This window comes from Rhinatrema bivittatum, chromosome 8 (assembly GCF_901001135.1).
Source record: "Rhinatrema bivittatum chromosome 8, aRhiBiv1.1, whole genome shotgun sequence".
In the NCBI taxonomy this organism is placed as follows: domain Eukaryota; kingdom Metazoa; phylum Chordata; class Amphibia; order Gymnophiona; family Rhinatrematidae; genus Rhinatrema; species Rhinatrema bivittatum.
The window spans coordinates 206,907,116-206,927,714 of NC_042622.1; the positions used below are offsets into that span (position 1 = coordinate 206,907,116).

Here is a 20,599-nt window from a genome sequence, read left to right on the forward strand (position 1 = left end):
AATTTCTTTAAGTTCGGAAACAAGGCAGGTAAATTTCTCGCTAACACTGTTCAGGTGGCTAGGGGGAAGACGGTGATTACCAGCATGGCTACACAGACAGGAGAGAAGGTAACTTCCAAAGGAGAGATATGTGAGGTTTTTAAAAAATGTTATGACTTCCTTTATACTGATGATGCCCCAGGTGGCCAGCTTGAGGAAGACTTTTTTTTTTTTTTTTAAAGGATCTCCCTTTTTCCAAACTTTCCGAAGCACAAATTGCATTATTAAGTAGACCAATTCAAGAGAAAGAGGTCTCCAATGTTATTTTGGGGACCAAACTGGATAAGTCACTGGGCTCAGATGGGATGTCGTATGACTTTTACAAAATCTTAAGATCTGGGCTGTCGGAGCATCTTGTAAACTTCGTCAGGAGTGCCCTCACAGAGGGTGTCTTTCCAACCGACTTGAATACAGTCCATATTACTATTCTTGCCAAACCGGGGAAGGATCCTTAAAATCCTGCATCATACAGGCCGATATCACGCCTGAATTGTGATTGTAAGATTCTGGCAAAAGTCCTTGCCAACAGAATGGGTATGGTCCTCCCATCACTTATTTCCATGCATCAAATGGGTTTCATCAAAGGTAGATCTGCAAGCTCCCATTTTATTAAGCTCCTCTCCGCAATGTCTCTCGCCCAAACTAGAAAATTATAGGCATTGGCCATTGGATTTGACTCTGAAAAAGTGTTCGATAGAGTGTCTTGGCCATACCTATTCTGGGTTTTGTAAAGATTCGGCTTTCAGGGGAACATTCTGCAATACATTGCCCTGCTATATAAAAACCTGACCTCCTTCATGCTTGCTAATGGCTCCAAATCTTCAGCGGTAGGTATTAAAAGCGGGGTTCGGCAAGGCTGTCCCGTATCCCCCTTACTTTACATTTTATCCATTGACCCTCTGTTGCGTAAAATTGCCTTGGCACCTGATATACCCAGCTTCTCCCAAAAGCCAACGGAATTCAAAGTCGTCGCGTTCGCAGATGTGCTGATATTCTTAACGGACCCCGTCAATTTGCTCACACCCTTACTAAACCTTCAAGAGGCCTTTGGTAGATTTGCAGGACTTGAAATTAACCAGGACAAGTCTGAGGCATTAGATGTCTGCGGGAATGTCCACCTGGGATGGCCTAGCACGTTCCTTCTTAAATGGGCAAAAGGAGAAATTAAATATTTAGGGGTACGGATCCCTGTGGACCTTTCCTTATTATATGAATCCAACACCCACCCCCTTGTAAAAGCGACTGCTCCCTCTCTTACTCTATGGAAGTCCTTACCTTTATCCCTATGGGGGAAAATACACCTCCTGCAAATGATGATCATACCGAAATGGATTTACATATTCCAAATGGCGCCTATATGGCTCTCAAAGCGAGACCAGAAAGAACTAGATAAACTGTTCCGTCTCTTCCTCTGAAGCGGGAAAAAAGCCCGTATTTCCTTCCAGCTTCTGACCAAACCTTTGGCTCAGGGGGGATGGGATGCCTTAACTTGTGGATGTATAACCTTGCTGCAATGCTTCGATGGGTCCAGGACTTTCTCCTTGAAACCTCAAGATATATTCCCCACCTTTATCTTAAGCGATTGTACCGGATCCCAACCCTGAACTTCGTCATACAGTGCCCTCCCAAAATACTACCCCAATACTTAAAAATGCACCTCTTGATTCTTTCCTGCAGAAAAGCGTGGGCATATTTATGTCAGTTAGTGGGACACACAGGCACCTCCACCACCATACAGCACATCGGTCAGAACCCCATGTTCCCATCAGGCATGGGAGCAACAGTGTTTAATAGCTGGAAGGCGAAAGGCTTGATAAGCCTATACCAAATGTTCTCAACAGAAACCCAGCAACTTTATAGTTTTCAAGAACTACAAGCAGCATTTAAAGTGCCATTCCACCATTTTTATGGTTATTTGCAGGTGCGGCACTTTCTTGAATCCTCGGGACTTCCCTTTCAAGAACCTCACTCATCCTTAATACTACGTAAGATTATTCTGGTGGTCCCAAAGAATGATTTGAAATCCCTTATCGCCTTTATTCGTAAAACCCTCAACAATACTATCCCCGACAACGCCTTACAAACCCTGTACCAGAGATGGGAGGCGTAGTCTGAGTTTCACCTCTTGTTTCAAAATTTTAAATCTGCTTTTTAAATATCCCAAAGATCTCAGAAAATGCTCTCCTCAGGGAGACCCAATTAAAATTTCTATGGCATTTTTATTGGACACCAAGTAGGGCTTTCAAGGCTTCCCAATCCCCAACTGATCACTGTCCAAAATGCGATCAAACCTCGGAGGATTATTTCCATATGTTTTGGACTTGTCCATATATCCAACTCTTCTGGAACCAAATATGTATCAAGGCACAGGGAATTATGAGGAAAACACTACTAGAGGACCCGAACATGTGGCTTTTCGGCGGGAATGCTACAGATGATACAGAATGGAATGGGTCTGACCAGCTTTTGATTACGAAAATGGGCCTTATAGGAAAGAAAGTAATTCTGAGCCCATGGTTACTACATACCCCACCTTCAGTAAAACACTAGTTCAAAAAAAAAAGATCTGGTTATTCACATTTGAGTTTCTCTCAGCAAAGCAGATGTCCAGCAAAAAGTTTCAGATGATGATGGCAACATGGAGACCCTTTATGGATTATTTGTCCCCAAAAATCAAGGAAACTAGCATTTTCTAGTTCCTATACCAACAATTTTCCAGTTCCTGTCTAGTTCCTATACCAACAGGATTAAGGGGGCGGGGAGAGAAGGAGGGGGACACCAGGGAAGGGAGTCAGGCAAATAGGGGAAAAAATAGGTGAGATTTCAATTTCACCTACATTATTAAAAAAGAGCTCATGATCAATTCAGTCACTACCATATATCTGTACGCTGACCCATGATTTAGGTCGTGTGCCACCAAAATTGAAGCGAGGATGATATTTGTTATGACACTTCATTTCTCTTTGTTCTTGATCAGACCTGTTTTTTCATATTTGATGTGTCATTGTATTTTTTGTGAAATCTCCAATAAATATGATGGGGGGGGGGGGGGGGGGGGGGGGGGGGGGGAAGGCAAGGTAAAAGTAATTATAATAAACCACTGAAAAAATATATATTTTTTAAAACTATCAAATTATCCAAAAAACTTTACTAGAAACCAAACACCAAATATTAATGTACAAAAAGAAGAAACTTGGTGGGGGGTTTGGCACTTTATGTCTGGGAGGGTATAGAGTCCAACAGGATAAAGATCATACAAGAGACTAAATGTTCAGTGGAATCTATATGGGTAGAAATCCCATGTGTGTTGGGTAAGAATATAGTGAGGAGTATACTACCATCCACCTGGACAAAATGGTCAGATGATGAAATGCTAAGAGAAATCAGGGAAGCTAACCAATTTGGCAGAGCAATAATAATAGGAGATTTCAATTACCCCAATATTGACTAGAGACAAAAAGTTCCTGGATGTAATAAATGACTGCTTCATGGAGCAATTGGTTCAGGAACCAACAAGAGAGGGAGCTATTTTAGATTTAATTCTTAGTGGAACGCATGATTTGGTGAGAGAGGAAACAGTGGTGGGGCCACTTGGCAATAGTGATCATAACATGATCAAATTTAAACTAATAACTGGAAGGGGAACAATAAGTAAATCTGCAGCTCTAACACTAAACTTTCAAAAGGGAAACTTTGATAAAATGAGGAAAATAATTAGAAAAAAAATGAAAAGTGCAGCTGCAAAGGTTAAAAGTGTTCAACAGGCATGGACATTGTTTAAAAATACAATCCTAGAGGTGCAGTCCATATGTATTCCACGAATTAAGAAAGGTGGAAAGAAGGCAAAACGATTACCGTCATGGTTAAAAGGCGAGGTGAAAGAGGCTAAAAACATCCTTCAAAAATTGGAAGAAGGATCCATCTGAAGAAAATAGGATAAAACATAAGCATTGTCAAGTTAAGTCATTGATAAGACAGGCGAAGACAGAATTTGAAATGAAGTTGGCCAAAGAGGCAAAAACTCATAATAAAAACTTTTTAAAATATATCCGAAGCAAGAAACCTGTGAGGGAGTCAGTTGGACCATTAGATGACCGAGGGGTTAAAGGGGCTCTTAGGGAAGATAAGGCCATTGCAGGAAGACTAAATGAATTCTTTGTTTCCATGTTTACTAATGAGGATGTTGGAGAGATACCAGTTCCGGAGATGGTTTTCAGGGGTGATAGTCAGATGAACTGAACGAAATCATTGTGAACCTGGAAGATGTAGTAGGCCAGGATTGACAAACTAAAGAGTAGCAAATCACCTGGACCGGATGGTATGCATCCTAGGGTACTGAAGGAACTCAAAAATGAAATTTCTGATCTATTAGTTAAAATATGTAACCAATCATTAAAATCATCGATTGCACCTGAAGACTGGAGGGTGGCCAATGTAACCCCAATATTTAAAAAAGGCTCCAAGGGAAATCCGGGTAACTATAGACCAGTGAGCCTGACTTCAGTGCCGGGAAAAATAGTGGAAACGATTCTCAAGATCAAAATCATAGAGCATATAGAAAGGCATGGTTTAATGGAACATTTGTTTGAAGGTGTTAAACATGTGGATAAAGGTGAACTGGTAGATGTAGTGTATTTGGATTTTTAGAAGGCATTTGACAAAGTCCCTCATAAGAGGCTTCTAAGAAAACTAAAGTCATGGGATAGGAGGCGATGTCCTTTCGTGGAGTACAAACTGGTTAAAATACAGGAAACATAGTAGGATTAAATGGTCAATTTTCTCAGTGGAAAAGGCTAAACAGTGGAGTGCCTCATGGATCTGTACTTGGACCAGTGCTTTTCAATATATATATAAATGATGTGGAAAGGAATACGATGAGTGAAGTTATCAAATTTGCAGATGATACAAAATTATTCAGAGTAGTTAAATCACAAGCGGATTCTGATACATTACAGGAGGACCTTGCAAGACTAGAAGATTGTGCATCCAAATGGCAGATGAAATTTAATGTGGACAAGTGCAAGATGTTGTATATAGGGAAAAATAACCCTTGCTGTAGTTACACGATGTTAGGTTCCATATTAGGAGCTACCACCCAGGAAAAAGATCTAGGCATCATAGTGGATAATACTTTACAATCGATGGCTCAGTGTGCTGCAGCAGTCAAAAAAGCAAATAGAATGTTAGGAATTATTAGGAAGGGAATGGTTAATAAAACGGAAAATGTCATAATGCCTCTATATCGCTCCATGGTGAAACCGCATCTTGAATTCTGTGTACAATTCTGGTCGCCGCATCTCAAAAAAGATATAGTTGCGATGGAGAAGATACAGAGAAGGGCAACCACAATGATAAAGGGGATGGAACAGCTCCCCTATGAGGAAAGGCTGAAGAGGGATATGATAGAGGTCTTTAAGATCATGAGAGGTCTTTAACGAGTAGATGCGAATTGGTTATTTACACTTTCGAATAATAGAAAGACTAGGAGACATTCCATGAAGTTAGCAAGTAGCACATTTAAGACTAATCGGAGAAAATTCTTTTTCACTCAACGCACAATAAAGCTCTGGAATTTGTTGCCAGAGGATGTGGTTAGTGCAGTTAGTGTAGCTGGGTTCAAAAAAGGTTTGGATAAGTTCTTGGAGGAGAAGTCCATTAACTGCTATTAATCAAGTTTACTTAGGGAATAGCCACTGGGTGACATCATCAGATTAAACCCGATAGGGAAAACATATCAGTTTCTAGAAACTGACTAGGCACATTAAGCATGGCCAGCATGCCCTATGCCATGCATCCACGTGGGGTCCCTCTTCAGTCTTGTAACATAGAATTACGATTAAAATAAAAAAAATAGGAGAAACCCATCTCCACGGGATGGTGGGCAGCTTTCTAGAGTATTAACATCCCGCTGCCCTCTGAGAACACCTCTTACAGGTAAGCAACTTTCTCTGAGGACAACCAGAATGGTAGTCCTCACACATGGGTGAATCCTTAGCTACAGGCTGATCCTGAACACAAAAGGGGACCAGACACCTAACCAGGTGCCAATGGGTAACAGAGGGGGAGACAGTCTGAACCCAAACAACGAGCCCTAGGTTGGGAGAGTTGGGTACCATACCTCAAACAAGCTCTGGAGGATAGACTGGCCAAACCTACTGTTGCATCAGCCATCCCTATCCAGACAGTAATGTGATGTGAATGTGTACAGAGAACTCCATGTCGCAGCCTTGCAGATCTCCCCGGGAACTGCTCCCAAGTGGGCCACTAACACTGCCATGGCTCTGTCAGAATGAGCTTTGACATGATCTCCAAGGTGCTATCCCGCCTGGGTATAATAGAAGGAGATGCAATCTGCTAGACAATTGGATATTGTCTGTTTGGTAATGGCAACACCAACCAATTCTTATCAAAAGAAACAGAGTTGGGTGGACAGTCTATGGGCTTTCTGTCCGCTCCAGATAGAAGGCTGAGGCTCACTTGCAGTCCAAACTGTGCAGTGCTCATTCACCTTGGAGTGAATGGGGCCTGGGAAAGAAGACTGGCAGGACAATTGACAGGACTGGAGCTAGTTTTTTTGCTGCCCTGTGTGAACAATTACTATGCTCCCCCCCATGATTCATTCAGTCTTTGACCTGGCCCAACAAATAAAGCCCAGCTCCCTCCTGAAATCTAATTTGAAATTTTTTTTTTTTTATTATTTCCATGAGCAAACAACAAACAGAAAATACTGTAAGTCTGCATCATCATCAAAGAAGCACAGCAGAAAAACAAAACAAAACAGGAAAAAGAATACAGCCAGAACCCCATCTCCCACCCAACCTCCTCCCTCCTGCTCAGATGATTCATGCTCTTTACCCAACAGTACACTGTGTTCACTCAGGAGAAAACATCAGAAGTGACGAGTCACCTGGTGAGGCTTACGTTCTTAGGAAAGAAAATGGAGAACTATTTAGTCGTTCAAAATCAAACTCCTTGCTTTGTGTGGGAGGGCCTGAATGTAGGGATCCCAAACCCTCAGAAACTTTCATCACTGAAGAGGAGATTGACGGGAAGCGAGATCGTCCATCCGTAGCAAATGGTGGAAGTGATTCCGCCATGCCCAGAATGAAGGAGCATCCGCACTTCTCCAATTTAAGAGTATCACTTTTTTCCCCAACAAGCAGACTTTCTGTACTAATAAGCAAGGTCCAACACCCCTAACCCGGAAAGGCGGGATACAACCAAAAAGAAAATGTAATGGAGATATATTAAACAAGATCCCTAACAGGTCCATAAAGTATCTAGCAATTCGACTCCAGAAACATTTAATGGGAGGACATGCCCAAAAAGCAAGTGATAAGGAACTATTGTCTGCCTGACATTTCCCACAGGCAGCTGAAGCAGAAATTTTGAAGCGGATGGCCACCTGAGTGGATATATTAGCTCGCCGAAGAAACTTATATTGCATTTCCCTATAATACATGTTAGAAGAAATCTTGGACACTAGCTTCAAACCTGCTCAAAGAATAGAAACTGTGACCAGAAACACTCCATCTTCATTCCAGCGATCCACCAGGATGGAACAATTGTCTATTCGTGTAAGCTTTTGTAGTCCTTTGTAGTAAAGGGAGAGAGAAGGAGGCTGCAAGTAGTCAAACAAAAATAGAGCATCCAGGGAATGGAAAACAGAGGACTGCAAAGAGTCCTCTGTTTTCCTATGTTAAATCTCTGGCGGCAGAGATTTAACATAGTGCTGAACCTGTAAATAGGAAAAGCAAATGTTGCTTACCTGTAACAGGTGTTTTCACAGGACAGCAAGATGTTAGTCCTCACATATGGGTGACATCATAGGATGGAGCCCAATCACGGAACACTTTTGTCAAAGTTTCTAGAACTTTGACTGGCATCTACTGGGCATGCCCAGCATGGCACCAAACATGCAGCCAGCAGGGGTCCCCCTTCAGTCTTGTTTAAAGCTACAGGAAGTGCCAAAAAATAAAATAAGAAAACAAACCCAACACTGTGGGGTGGCAGGCGGGTTTCATAAGGACTAACATCCTGCTGTCCTGTGAGAACACCTGTTACAGGTAAGCAACATTTACTTTCTCACAGGACAAGCAGGATGGTAGTCCTCACATTTGGGTGAGTACCGAGCTGAGGATGTCCGAGAAATGTACCAAATGTACCCAAGATGTGCAATAGGCACAAGGACTAGTGTGGAATTTGGTAGCGGGCATCCTGAACCCTAACGGGCAGGCAGAAGGGTGTTGGTACGTCAAGTTGTAAAAAGGTTGCGCAAGACAGATTGGCCAAAGATGGAATCTTGTCTTCCGGCCTTGTCGAAACAGTAATGGGCTGTAAAGGTATGGAGAGAACTTCAGGTAGCAGCCCTGCAGATGTCAGGAAGTGGCACCGAGCGTATGTGTGCTATTGACGTCGCCATGGCCCTGAGAGAGTGTGCCTTAACACGGTCTTGAAGCGGAATGCCTGCTTGCTGATAGCAAAAGGATATGCAGTCCGCTAACCAGGAAAAGAGAGTCTGGTACCCACAGGCTGCCCCAAATTGATGGAATGGAAAGAGACAAACAATTGAGTGCTTTTCCTGTGGGCAGCTGTACGATCTAGATAGAATGCTAGAGCCCGTTTGCAATCAAGGGTATGCAGAGCCTGTTCTCCTGGATTGGAGTGGGGCCTGGGAAAGAAGGTAGGTAGTATAATGGATTGATTAATGTGAAACTTCGTTACTACCTTAGGTAAGAACTTAGGGTGAGTGCGGAGGACTGCTTGGTCCTGCAGACGTTTAGTGTAAGGCGGTTAGGTAACTAGGGCCTGTAACTCACTAACTCTGCGAGCGGATATGATCGCCAAAAGAAAAATCACTTTCCATGTGAGATAGCAAAGATCACAGGACTGGAGAGGCTCGAATGGTGGTTTCTTGAGTCGACCCAAAACCAGACTGAGGTCCAAGAAGGGGCCGGAGGACGCAGTGGAGGCTTGAGGTGAAGCAAGCCTTTCAGAAAACGTGTTCCGAGGCGATGTTCCAAAATAAGAACGTCCCCAACATCTTTATGGAAGGCGGTCACCGCACTGACATGCATTCTGATGGAGTAAGTTTTTAGACCTGATTCTCATAAGTGCCAGAGATGTCTAGAAACTTTGTGGTGGAACAGGTAAAGGGATCAAGGGATTGAGAAGAACACCACAACTTAAACCTGTTCCATTTGTAGAGGTAAGACTTTCTCGTGGAAGGCTTCCGTGAAGCAATCAGGACACGGGAAACTGGCTCCGAAAGGTTAAGTGGCTGAAGAATCAACCTTTCAACATCTATGCAGTCAGGGACAAAGCTTGAAGATTGGAGTGGAGCAGGCACCCGTCGTTCTGAGAAATCAGAAGCGGGTCCTTTCCCAAGGGAATGTGCCTGCGAATGGAGAGATCCTGAAGTATTGGATACCACACTTGGCGAGGCCAGTGAGGTGCTATCAGGATCATGCGTCTCTTGTCCTGACGTAACTTCACGAGAGTCTTCGAGAGAAATGGAATTGGAGGGAATGCATATAGGAGACCTGTTGCCCATGAGAGGGAGAGCCCATCTCTTAGCTGAGAGTGTTGGCTGCGAGTGAGAGAGCAAAAGTTCTCTACTTTGCGGTTTTGAGGTGACGCAAAGAGGTCTATGCGAGGATAACCCCAACGTTGGAATAGTGAGTCCGCTACTGTGGGCTTGAGGGACCACTCGTGCGAATGGAAAGCGCGACTTAGGTCATCCGCCAACACATTGTCCCTCTCCCATTCGATGTACCTAAGGGCCTAGGTACATCGAATGGAAGAGGGCCTCCGCCCATATCTGTGCAGCTTCCTGATACAGTAGGTAGGAGCCTGTCCCTCCCTGTTTGTTGATGTACTACATGGCCACCTGGTTGTCCGTCTGAATCAGGATGACCTGATTGGAAAGGCGATCCTGAAAGACCCTGAGAGCATATCTGATTGCTCACAGCTCCAGGAAATTGATTTGGTGTTTGGCTTCCTCTGGAGACCAAGCTCCTTGTGTCTGCAAATCGGCGACATGGGCTCCCCAACCGAGGTTGTAAGCATCGGTGGTGGGAATTATTTGAGGCTCTGGAGCCTGGAAGGGTAGGCCTTGGAGGATATTGATCTGCTTTTTCCACCAGGCTAGAGCCTGACGAAGTGAGTCGGTGATGTGGACAGTGATCGATAGAGGTTGGATGGACTGAGTCCATTGTGACCTCAGAGTCCACTGCATGACTCTCATGGCCAAGTGGGCCATTGGGGTGACCTGCACTGAGGACGACATGAGTCCCAGCAGGATGAGGAAGTGGTGTGCAGTGCTGAGACTTTAGCTGGTATGCGAGAGAGATGAGAGTGAGAGCTCGCTGTTGAGGCACAAATGCCTTTGCCTTCAAGGTGTCCAAGTCTGCCCCTATGAATGATAAAGTTTGAGATGGGACTAAGCAGGATTTTGCGTAGTTGATGAGAAATCCTAGCGAAATCAGTGTGTAAAGTAAGACGTAGGGACGACAGAGCAGCTTGCTGAGTGGGAGCCCTGATCAAACAATCGTCTAGATAGGGGTAGATGTGAACACCTTGAGTCCTGAGGAAGGCTGCTACTACTATGAGGCACTTGGTGAAGACTCGTGGTGCAGATGCCAGGCCGAATGGTAGCACTCTGTACTGATAGTGCTTGGGGCCTACCAGAAATCTCAGGAACCTGCGATGAGATGGAGTTATCGCAATGTGTGTGTATGCATCTTGGAGATCGAGAGAGCAGAGCCAGTCTCCTTTTTGCAGAAGAGGAAGGAGGGAACCCAAGGTTACCATCTTGAACTTTTCTCGGTGGAGGTACTTGTTGAGGGCACGTAGGTCCAGAATTGGACGAATGCTGCCTGATTTTTTGGGGATTAGAAAGTACCGGGAACAGAATACTAGGCCTTGTTGGGAGTAGGGCACTGGCTCTATTGCTCTGGACTGGAGGAGGTGAGAGACCTCCTGCTCCAGGAGTAGTGAGTGGTCGGATGCTCTCCATGTCGGTAGAGGTGGTGAGTCTGGTGGGATGGAGAGAAAGTTCAGGTGATAACCCTGAGAAATTATGGCAAGGACCCATTGGTCTGAGGTGATTGTATGCCACATGTTGTTGAAATGGTACAATCGACCTCCCACTGGTATCTGAGGCAGTGGAAACTGGCTGCAGCTCTCTATGCAGGAGTCAAAAATTGCAAGCAGGGCCCGGCTGAGGAGCTGCTTGTGACTTTTGTTTATGAGGTTGATGAGACTGGGCCTTTTGGAAAGGTCTCGTGGAACGAGTTCTAGAAGGTAGTGGATAGGATTTCCTTGGACGGAAGAATAACATTTTAGTATCCTTCCTGAAAGGCTGTTTGGAGGAATACTCAGAGGGCATCAGAGAAAGCTGGCGAAGGGTCTCATGATGGTCCTTGAGTTCTGCCACCATCCGCTGAATCTGTTCGCCAGATTGTCTCCTATGCAGGGCAGATCAGATAATCTGTCTTGTACTTCAGGGTGCAAGTCTGAAGACTTGAGCCAGGCCCATCTTCTTGCCGAAATAACAGTTGCAGATACCCTGGAAGCAGTGTCGAAGATATCGTAAGAGGATCTTATTTCATGCTTGCCTGCCTCGAAACACTTGTGTACCAGGGTTTGAAGCTGTTCCTGGAATTGCTGAGGCAGGGACTCTGCAAAGTCCTATATCTGCTTGAATAAGACCCTGTTGTACTGGGTCATATACAGCTGGTAGGAGGCGATCCGAGAGATTAGCATTGATCCCTGGAAGACACGCCGGCCAATGGCATCCAGGAATTTCTGTTCCTTACCCAAGGGAAAGGAAGAGTGGGGTTTTGATCTTTTTGCCCTCTTTTGGGCAGATTCTACAACCACAGATTGGTGATCCAGCTGAAGTTTCTGGAATCCTGGGGCTGACTGGACCAAATAAGTGGTATCAGCTTTTCTGTTGACTGGAGCAACAGAACCAGGGTGTTCCCAGTTCTTTTTGAGGAGATCCAAAAGAACCTGGTGAATAAGGATGGAGGTTATTTCCTCAGGAGCATCCAGGAATTTTAACAGCTCCATCATTTGGAGCCTATCATCTTGCTCAGTCTGTAATTGGAAGGGAACCAATTCAGACATTTCCTTCACAAAATTTATGAAGGACAAATCTTCTGGAGGAGAACGCTTCCTACTTTCAGTAGGAGAAGGTGGTGATGGTAAATCATCAGTGTGTTGAGATGAATAGTCAGTCCAGGTGTCATAGGATCAGCACCTGTCCCTGTAGGAACCTTAGAAGGACGTGATGATGGTAGTCCAGAAGGTCCTGGTCTAGGATCTGAAGGCATCGAGGGAAGTACTGGAGGCACCGATGAAGGCATCGAGGGCACCGATGGATCGATCGGTGGCGCCGATGGGCGTATCGGCATCGATGGTTGAGGCATCGGAAGGACTTCCGATGGAGGAATGCAGAACGGTGTTTCCCCTCCCGATGACAGACAGGGTAAGCGGGGAAGGCACCGGAGCCATCGGTGACCCAGGAGCCATCGGTGACCCAGGAGCCATCGGTGGAAAAACAGATATATGCAGTTACATCTTCGAGAGCAGCAGTGGCAATGCTACCGGAATGGGATCAATGGTCGGTTCTGCGACCAGCACTGATTTCGGCGCCGGGGGACCTTGGAGTCTGTGCATCGCATTATCGATGGCCTCCTGAACCATCCGGTCTAGTTCTTCACAGAGACCTGGAGCAAGCAGCCCCAGCTCCGGAAGGAAATAAGGAGACAGAGGCATAGCCGGAGGGACCACCGTTAAAGGCGGAGTCGTGGCTCCTGATACCTGTCCGGGAGAGGGTTGCCTTGGTGACCCGGTCGCAGAAAGGGTCGGAGCCATTTCTGGACGGGGTTTCTTCGATGGTGGCTTGGACGAGGGCAACGTTGAAGATTTTCCTTCCATGATGGTCCAAGACTTGCGGTGTCGATGCTGATGTTTTTCTCTACGATCTCCTTGGTCCTGAGGGGTGTGGAGGTAGTCGAAGGCCGAGAAGTCGATGCCGGATCTTTTGGACTTGCGGTTTTAAAAACTTGTCTAAAAAAATGGCAAGAGGTTCGAGGAGGGAGCCATTGGCTGAAATTATAGGTCTGCCTGGAGGAATTGTAACTGACTTATGGATTTTTTTGGTAATATGTAAATAGTAGGTATGACAGGATGTTTAACTGTTAAAAAATCAAATTCTTTATTTGTAAGGAAACCTGCTTCTTTCGCTGTGGATAACAAATTGTCAATATCTTTTTTCAGACCTACTGATGGATCTTTATCCATTTTCTCATAAAAATTATGGTCAGACAATTGACTGTCTATTTCTTTAATATAGTCATGTCTGTCCATTAAAACTGTGCACCCACCTTTGTCTGCTGGCTTTATTACTAAATTAGTATCTTTTGCAAGTGTTGTTAATGCTTTATTTTCCTTCATTGACATATTGCAGTATCTCTTTTTTGATTGAGAATCTTGTTCTATTTTATCTAAATCGTGCAAAATTAACTTTTCATATGTTTGAATAATAGGATTGATGGTATTGGTGGGTATCCATTTACTAGGTTTTTTTTTACTATGGACATCTCATGGCTAGTAGTGTTCTGTCTGAAAAAACCTCAATAATTTTCAGTTTCCTCGTAAACTTAAAAAGTTCCACACGGGTCTTAAATGCATTTTCATGTACGTACCCGGATCAGTCCAGACAGTGGGTTGAGCCTCCTTTCCAGCAGTTGAGCCTCCAGCAGTTGAGCATCCAGCAGTTGAGCCTCCTTTCCAGCAGTTGACTAAAACTTGAAGGATGCCCTATATCAGGACAGAGCCTATCCTCTACCCCTTCAGTATTCATCTGTCTCCAGCAGGTGCAGCATCTCCCCTTCGGTTCTCTGCTGTAGGCTAGTCAGCCTCTTCTTCTTTCTTTTTCGGCTCAAGCAAGTAGTTCTTTGATTCCCGCTTGTTTTAGAAACAAAGGAAAAAAATCTATAAAGGAAATTTTGCCTTCTTTTAGTGCTTTTACTGTTTTTGTGTGGGAGATGTCCGTCTCCCAGCTCTTGCCTGGCTCAGGGGGGCTTTGCCCCTTTTGCAGGAGGGGGTTCCCTGCATAGTCCTGAGTCCGTGGACGCTTCCAGGTGTGGGGACCGACGCTCTCTGGGCCTCGTTCCCTCTCTGGCTGCCGAGAGGGTTTTTAACCCGCTGCTGCGCTCAGTAAAGAAAAAATAAATAAATAAAAGGAGTTTAAAAGTTTCAAACTTTCAATAAGTTGCAGGTACTCACCTACCTCTAACTTATTTGCAGCAGTTGACCAGCTTTTTTTTATTTTTTTCTGGTCAGAGTAGGGCTAGAACCGGCAGCCAGAGAAGCAGAAGGTTTCCCGCCTGCTCTCTCCTGCTGTGCAGGCTGTCAATCAAGCTTTTTTTTCAGCTTTTTTTCTTCAGCCGCGGCTTAGCTATGTCCCGGCTGGTAGCCTGCCTTTCTTGTGGGCTGCCCTCTTTGCATTTTTCGCGGCAGGGCCTCTGCACTGCTTGTCTGCCGGGTGGGGAAGGTACCTCCTCGGCAGGACAAGCAAATTTAGCCCGGGGCTCCACTCCTCCCGGCATGGCTAGGCCTTTCCCGGGTCGGCAGAGCCCGGGAATGGCTACCATCTTGGATTTTTCATCGGGGCCGATTTCAGTGCTCCCTGGGGCTGGGGGGCCAGATTTTTTTAAAATTTAACCCCCGATTTGGCCCCCGCGGTGCCCAGGAGGGGGATCCTGACCTTCCCTCGCCCCCCCCCCGCCAAAATTCCCTCGCTCAGCGCCGTTGACCACTGGACCGACCGCGGAGCCCCAGGGACCAGTTTTACTGCTTTTCTGTGCACTTTCCCGGTGCCTGCAGAAACTAGCGCCTACCTTTGGGTAGGCGCTAATTTCTTAAAGTAAAATGTGCGGCTTGGCTGCACATTTTACTTACTGTATCGCGTGGGCATACCTAATAGGGCCATCAACATGTATTTGCATGTTGAGGGCGCTATTAGGTGCCGCGGGTTGGACGCGCGTTTTCCTCCCCTTACTGAATAAGGGGTAAGGGAAAACGCGCGTCCAAGGGTAGGTTAACAGTGCGCTTTATCTGCACTCGAGATTTCAATTACCCCAATATTGACTAGGTAAGTGAAACATCAGTGCATGCTAGAGAGATAAAGTTCCTGGATGGAATAAAAGACAGCTTTATGGAGCAATTGGTTCAGGAGCCAACGAGAGAGGGAGCAATTTCAGATCTACCGGTAATTTTCAGTGAAGCACAGGATTGGTGAGAGGGGTAACGGTAGTGGGGCTACTTGGCAATAGTGATCATAATATGATCAAATTTGATTTAATAACTGGAAGGGGGACAGTATGTAAATCCACGGCTCTAGCGATAAACTTTCAAAAGGGGAAACTTTGATAAAATGAGAAAAATAGTTAGAGAAAAACTGAAAGTTGCAGCTACAAAGGTAAAATGTGTGCAACAGGTGTGCATATTGTTAAAAAAAATTCCATCCTAGAAGCACAGTCTAGATGTATTCCATGCATTAAGAAAGGTGGAAGGAAAGTAAAACGATTACCACCATGGTTAAAAGGTGAGGTGAAAGAGGCTATTTAAGCCAAAAGATCTTCATTCAAAAACTGGAAGAAGGATCCTTCAGAAGAAAATAGGACAAAGCTTAAGCACTGGCAAGTTAAATGTAAGACACTGATAAGACAGGCTAAGAAAAAAATTGAAAAGGAGTTGGCCATAGAGGCAAAAACTCACAATAAATTTTTTAAAAATATATCCGAAGCAGAAAGCCTGCAAGGGAGTCTGTTGAATCGTTGGATGATCAAGAGGTTAAAGGGGCACTTAGAGAAGACCATTGCAGAAAGATTAAACAATTTCTCTGCTTCAGTGTTTACTGAAGAGGATGTTGGAGAGGTACCCGTTCCGGAGAAGGTTTTCATGGGTGATGATTCTAATCAACTGAACCAAATCATGGTGAATCTGGAAGATGTGGTCGGCTTGATTGACAAACTGAAGAGTAGTAAATCACCTGGACCAGATGGTATACACCCCAGGGTTCTGAAAAAACTAAAAAATGAAATTTCAGAACTATTAGTAAAAATGTGTAACCTATCATTAAAATCATCCGATATACCTGAAGATTGGAAGATGGCCAATGTAACCCCTATATTTAAAAAAAGGGATACAGGGGTGATTTGGGAAACTAAAGATCAGTGAGCCTGACTTCAGTGCTGGGAAAAATCATGGAAACTGTGACAAAGAATAAAATCACAAAACATTTAGATAGACATGGTTTGATGGGACACAGCCAACATAGATTTACCAAGGGAAGTCTTGCCTCACAAATCTCCTACTTTTTTTGAAGGTGTGAATAAACATGTGAACAAAGGTGAACTGGTAGATTTGGTACATTTGGATTTCCAGAAGGCATTTAATAAAGTCCCGCATGAGAGGTTTCTAAGAAAACAAAAAAGTCATGGGATAAGAGGCGATGTCCTTTTGTGGATTGCAAGTTGGTTAAAAAACAGGAAACAGAGTAGGATTAAATGGTCAGTTTTCACAGTGGGAAAAGGTAAACAGTGGAGTGCTTCAGGGATCTGTATATTTATAAATGATCTGGAAAGGGGTATGACGAGTGAGGTGATCAAATTTGCGGACGACACAAAATTATGCAGAGTAGTTAAATCTCAAACGGATTGTGATGAATTGCAGGACCACCTTGTGAGACTGGAAGATTGGGCTTCCAAATGGCAGATGAAGTTTAATGTGGACAAGTGCAAAGTGATGCATATAGGGAAAAATAATCCTTGCTGTAGTTATACAATGTAAGGCTCTATCTTACGAGTTACCACCCAGGAAAGAGATCTAGGCGTCTTAGTGGATAATACATTGAAATCGTCGGCCTAGTGTGCTGTGGCATTAAAAAAAAGCACACAGAATGTTAGGATAACTAGGAATAATAGTATTCAAGGTGAGGCTGCACCTTGAATACTGTGTGCAATTCTGGTTACCACATCTCAAAAAGGATATAGCTGCACTGGAGAAAGTGCAGAGAAGGGCGACCAAAATGATAAGGTGCATGGAATGGCTGTCCTATGAGGAAAGGCTAAAGAAGTTAGGATTGTTGTTTGGAGAAGAGACAACTAGGGGGGATATGATAGAAGTCTACAAAGTCATGAAAGGACTTGAACAGTTAATGTAAATCGGTTATTTACTCTCTCAGATAATAGAAGGACCAGGGGGCACTCCATGAAGTTAGCAAGTAGCTCATTTAAAACAAATCTAGGAAAATTCTTTTTCACGCAGCGTATAGTTAAACTCTGGAATTTCATCAGTTAGTGTTACTAGGTTTAAAAAAGGTTTAGATAAGTTCCTAGAGGTTAAATCCATAAACTGCTATTATGGTAATTAATAAGCAATAGTAGCCTGTGATCTATCTAATGTCTGCGTACTTGTCAGGTACATGTGACTTGGATTGTCCACTGTTGGAAACAGGATACTGGGCTTGATGGACCCTTGGTCTGTCCCAGTATGGCATTTCTTAGGTTCTTATGCAAGTGATAATTTAGTAACTATTAAACACTCAATCAAGACATGTACTGGCTATCGCAATTTGTTAAATCATGGTCTTCCTGCAAAGGCCATCAGCTAAAATATAGCAACTAGGTTATTTAAGGGGGCCAAGTTGAGAAATCATGTTACGCCAATCAATTGATCTTCACTGGTTACTGCTTACTGGAGCATTAAATGTAAGATCTTAGGTATAGTGTTCAAAGTGTTGCACAACATGGGACCAAGTTATCTTAAAGATCTATTACGACTGTATGTTCCAGGAAAATTTCTGAGATCATCCCAACTGCCATTTCTCTATATTCCATCTCAGCTAAGATTAGGCTACCATCATTAGACAGACAGCTTTGCTTATTTTGCTCCACAATTTGGAACTTGCTTTCAAACATCTATCAATGAAGTTGCTATTTAACCTTCAGAAATTAAACTGTTGTCTGACCAAGCTTTTGGCTAGTTCATCTTGTGGAATATATTATTTAATCTACAGACTGAATTCATATGAAAGTTATTGTAAATTACTGTGTGTATTAGGATTATTAGTTTATTATTTATACTATTCTAATTTAATTCCTTTTTTGGAACTGAGGATAGTATATATTGTATTACTACTATTAGGATTATTTATAAATGATATTTATTCTGATTTTAGTGTTGTTTATGTTTTATATTCATTATTTTATATTTGTATGTACTCTGCTTTAAGAATGGAATATAAAAAGGGTGAGTTATTAAATATTAAACAATTCATCAGTGGATGTAAAATGGCCATGCCCCACTGATACAAATATATCAAGTGATTCTGGCACCCTATAAGAAACTAGGTGAATCCAATGAATACGGACCTAAAAGGCTTCTTATGAGCAGGTAGGCAGGACATCAGAGCAACTGTGACAACTCATCAGAAGCAGACATACCACTCTGACAAGCACCTAGCTTCCGAATTATTTCACATAACCTTAGAATTAGATACACTCCTATCTGGATTATCCAAATGCTTCTTACACTATCATGAATTCCATAAAACACCACACAGAATGTCACAAGTAACTAAACAGCTAAACAGTATTTCCTGAAAGAAAGAGAGACAGCGTTTAAAAAGTATAAACATAGGGTGTTAAAGCCCAGAACATGTAGATTTGCTGATGCCCTTTTTTTGTTGGTGGCCATGATAATTTCCCTTGCCCAGGGGTTGAGTGCCGAGTGCCTTCAATCCCAGGAGTAAAGCTAAGTGCTAGAAGCTGGGAAGAGCGAGGGTGACTCTATCCTGTAGCTTGAACTGAGCAGGAAACACTGTTGTATCTGCAGCCTACTTAAGACACAAACAACACTAGAGTTGTGGCACAAGAGAGAAGTGGAGGGTACAGACTGCTGGATGGAAAGATAGAAGAGATATAGCAAGATGAAATACAACTAGGAGCAGAATATGAGTTTAAGCAGGAAGGAGTTGTGACAAGAAAGATCCAGAGGAGCAGAAGAAAAGTGACAGCAAGTTCTCCAGGGGACAGAGAAGAAAACCTTGGAACTAGCTTCTTGATTGCCTCTTGTTTCCATTTGTTATTCATCTGGAAGCTTAAGTATTTGTTTACATTAACCTTTTTTACATGATCTCTTTTTTTCTATATGATTTGCTTTCCAAAATATAAACAAGATCATGATACACATTTTTGGAGTTATGGACAGCTTCTGTAATCTTATCAATGCTCCATATTCTGTTACTTACAAAGAAAAATCCATCATCATCCATATCTCCAAATACGGTGATAACATCTCCAGCATTAAAGGTCAGTTCAGCCTGGAAATACCACACAAAAGGCAGAGTCATCTAATAAAGCAGTAAGGAATGAAAATCACTTCTGGTTACTTTAATTAAATATAATCTCTGTGAAATCACTGTATAAAGATGTCTGTTAACCAAAATATCCTTAGCAATCAAGAGTCATACAGATCTGTATCTCTCTGGGTTTTTAGATTACATGATAAAATTTCAATATACATTAGGAAATGATTTTCTGATACACGCTCTAAGGCAGTACTATAAATGGTATTGTACATAAAAGTACGGTATTTCTCTTCTCCTAATAGTCTAATCTGTTTTAAAAAGGAAATAGAAAAGAATAAGAATTGTCAGGAAATTAAAAAAAAAAAAAGTAAACTCTCCACAGTAGCTATTTTTTTTTCAATTTATAGATGTTTATAATATAGATCAAGAAAATAAATCTTGTACAGAAATCAACCAAAGTTTCAAACAACATGGTTTAAAGTTAATCAACTATCAATTATGCAGTCCACTATAATTGGGGAGTTAAAGACAGTGAGAAGAAAAATACTGTTCTCATAAGTTTACATAACCCTGGCAGAATTTGTAAGATATGTAGCAGTTTAAGAAAATATGAGTGATCAGACAAAACACATCTGTTATTTTTAATGAGTTTCAAATTAAACTATTATGCATCACAAAATAGCACAATCATTAAACAAACCATAGCAAAGAGGGAAATAAAATGGTCCTTTTCAATAGTTTGCATACCCTTAGTTCTTAATATGGTGTATTGCCCCCTTTTGAGTAAATGACGGCTTGCAGGCTTTTGTGATAGTTATGAATGAGGCCCTTTATTTTTTTCATGTGGTAAAGCTACCCATTCCTTTTAGCAAAAAACCTTCAGATTCTGTAAATTCTTTGGTGTCTAGCATGAACTATGTTTGAGTTCTCCCCAAAGGGGCTCAATATTGTTGAGGTCAGGAGACGGTGATGGTCATTCCAGAACCTTCACTTTCTTCTGCTGCAGCAGCTGAAGGGTCACCTTGACCTTATGTTTTGGATCATTGTCATGTTGGAAGGTCCACGTGCGCCCCATGTGCAGCTTCCTGGCTGATGAATACAAAATTCTCCTCCAGTACTTTCTGATAAAATGCTGCATTCATCCTGCTATCAATTTTGACTAAATTCCCTGAG

The 20,599-nt window shown here is 43.0% G+C and overlaps 1 protein-coding gene across 1 annotated transcript in view; it reads right to left on the reverse strand.

Moving 5' to 3' along the window:
* TSPOAP1 (TSPO associated protein 1) overlaps positions 1–20,599 on the reverse strand; it is a 1,024,985-nt gene that overhangs the window by 73,853 nt on the left and 930,533 nt on the right. The window contains exon 27 of the mRNA XM_029613537.1: positions 19,367–19,438. Coding sequence (XP_029469397.1) covers positions 19,367–19,438 — 72 coding nt within the window. The remainder of the gene's footprint in view (positions 1–19,366; positions 19,439–20,599) is intronic.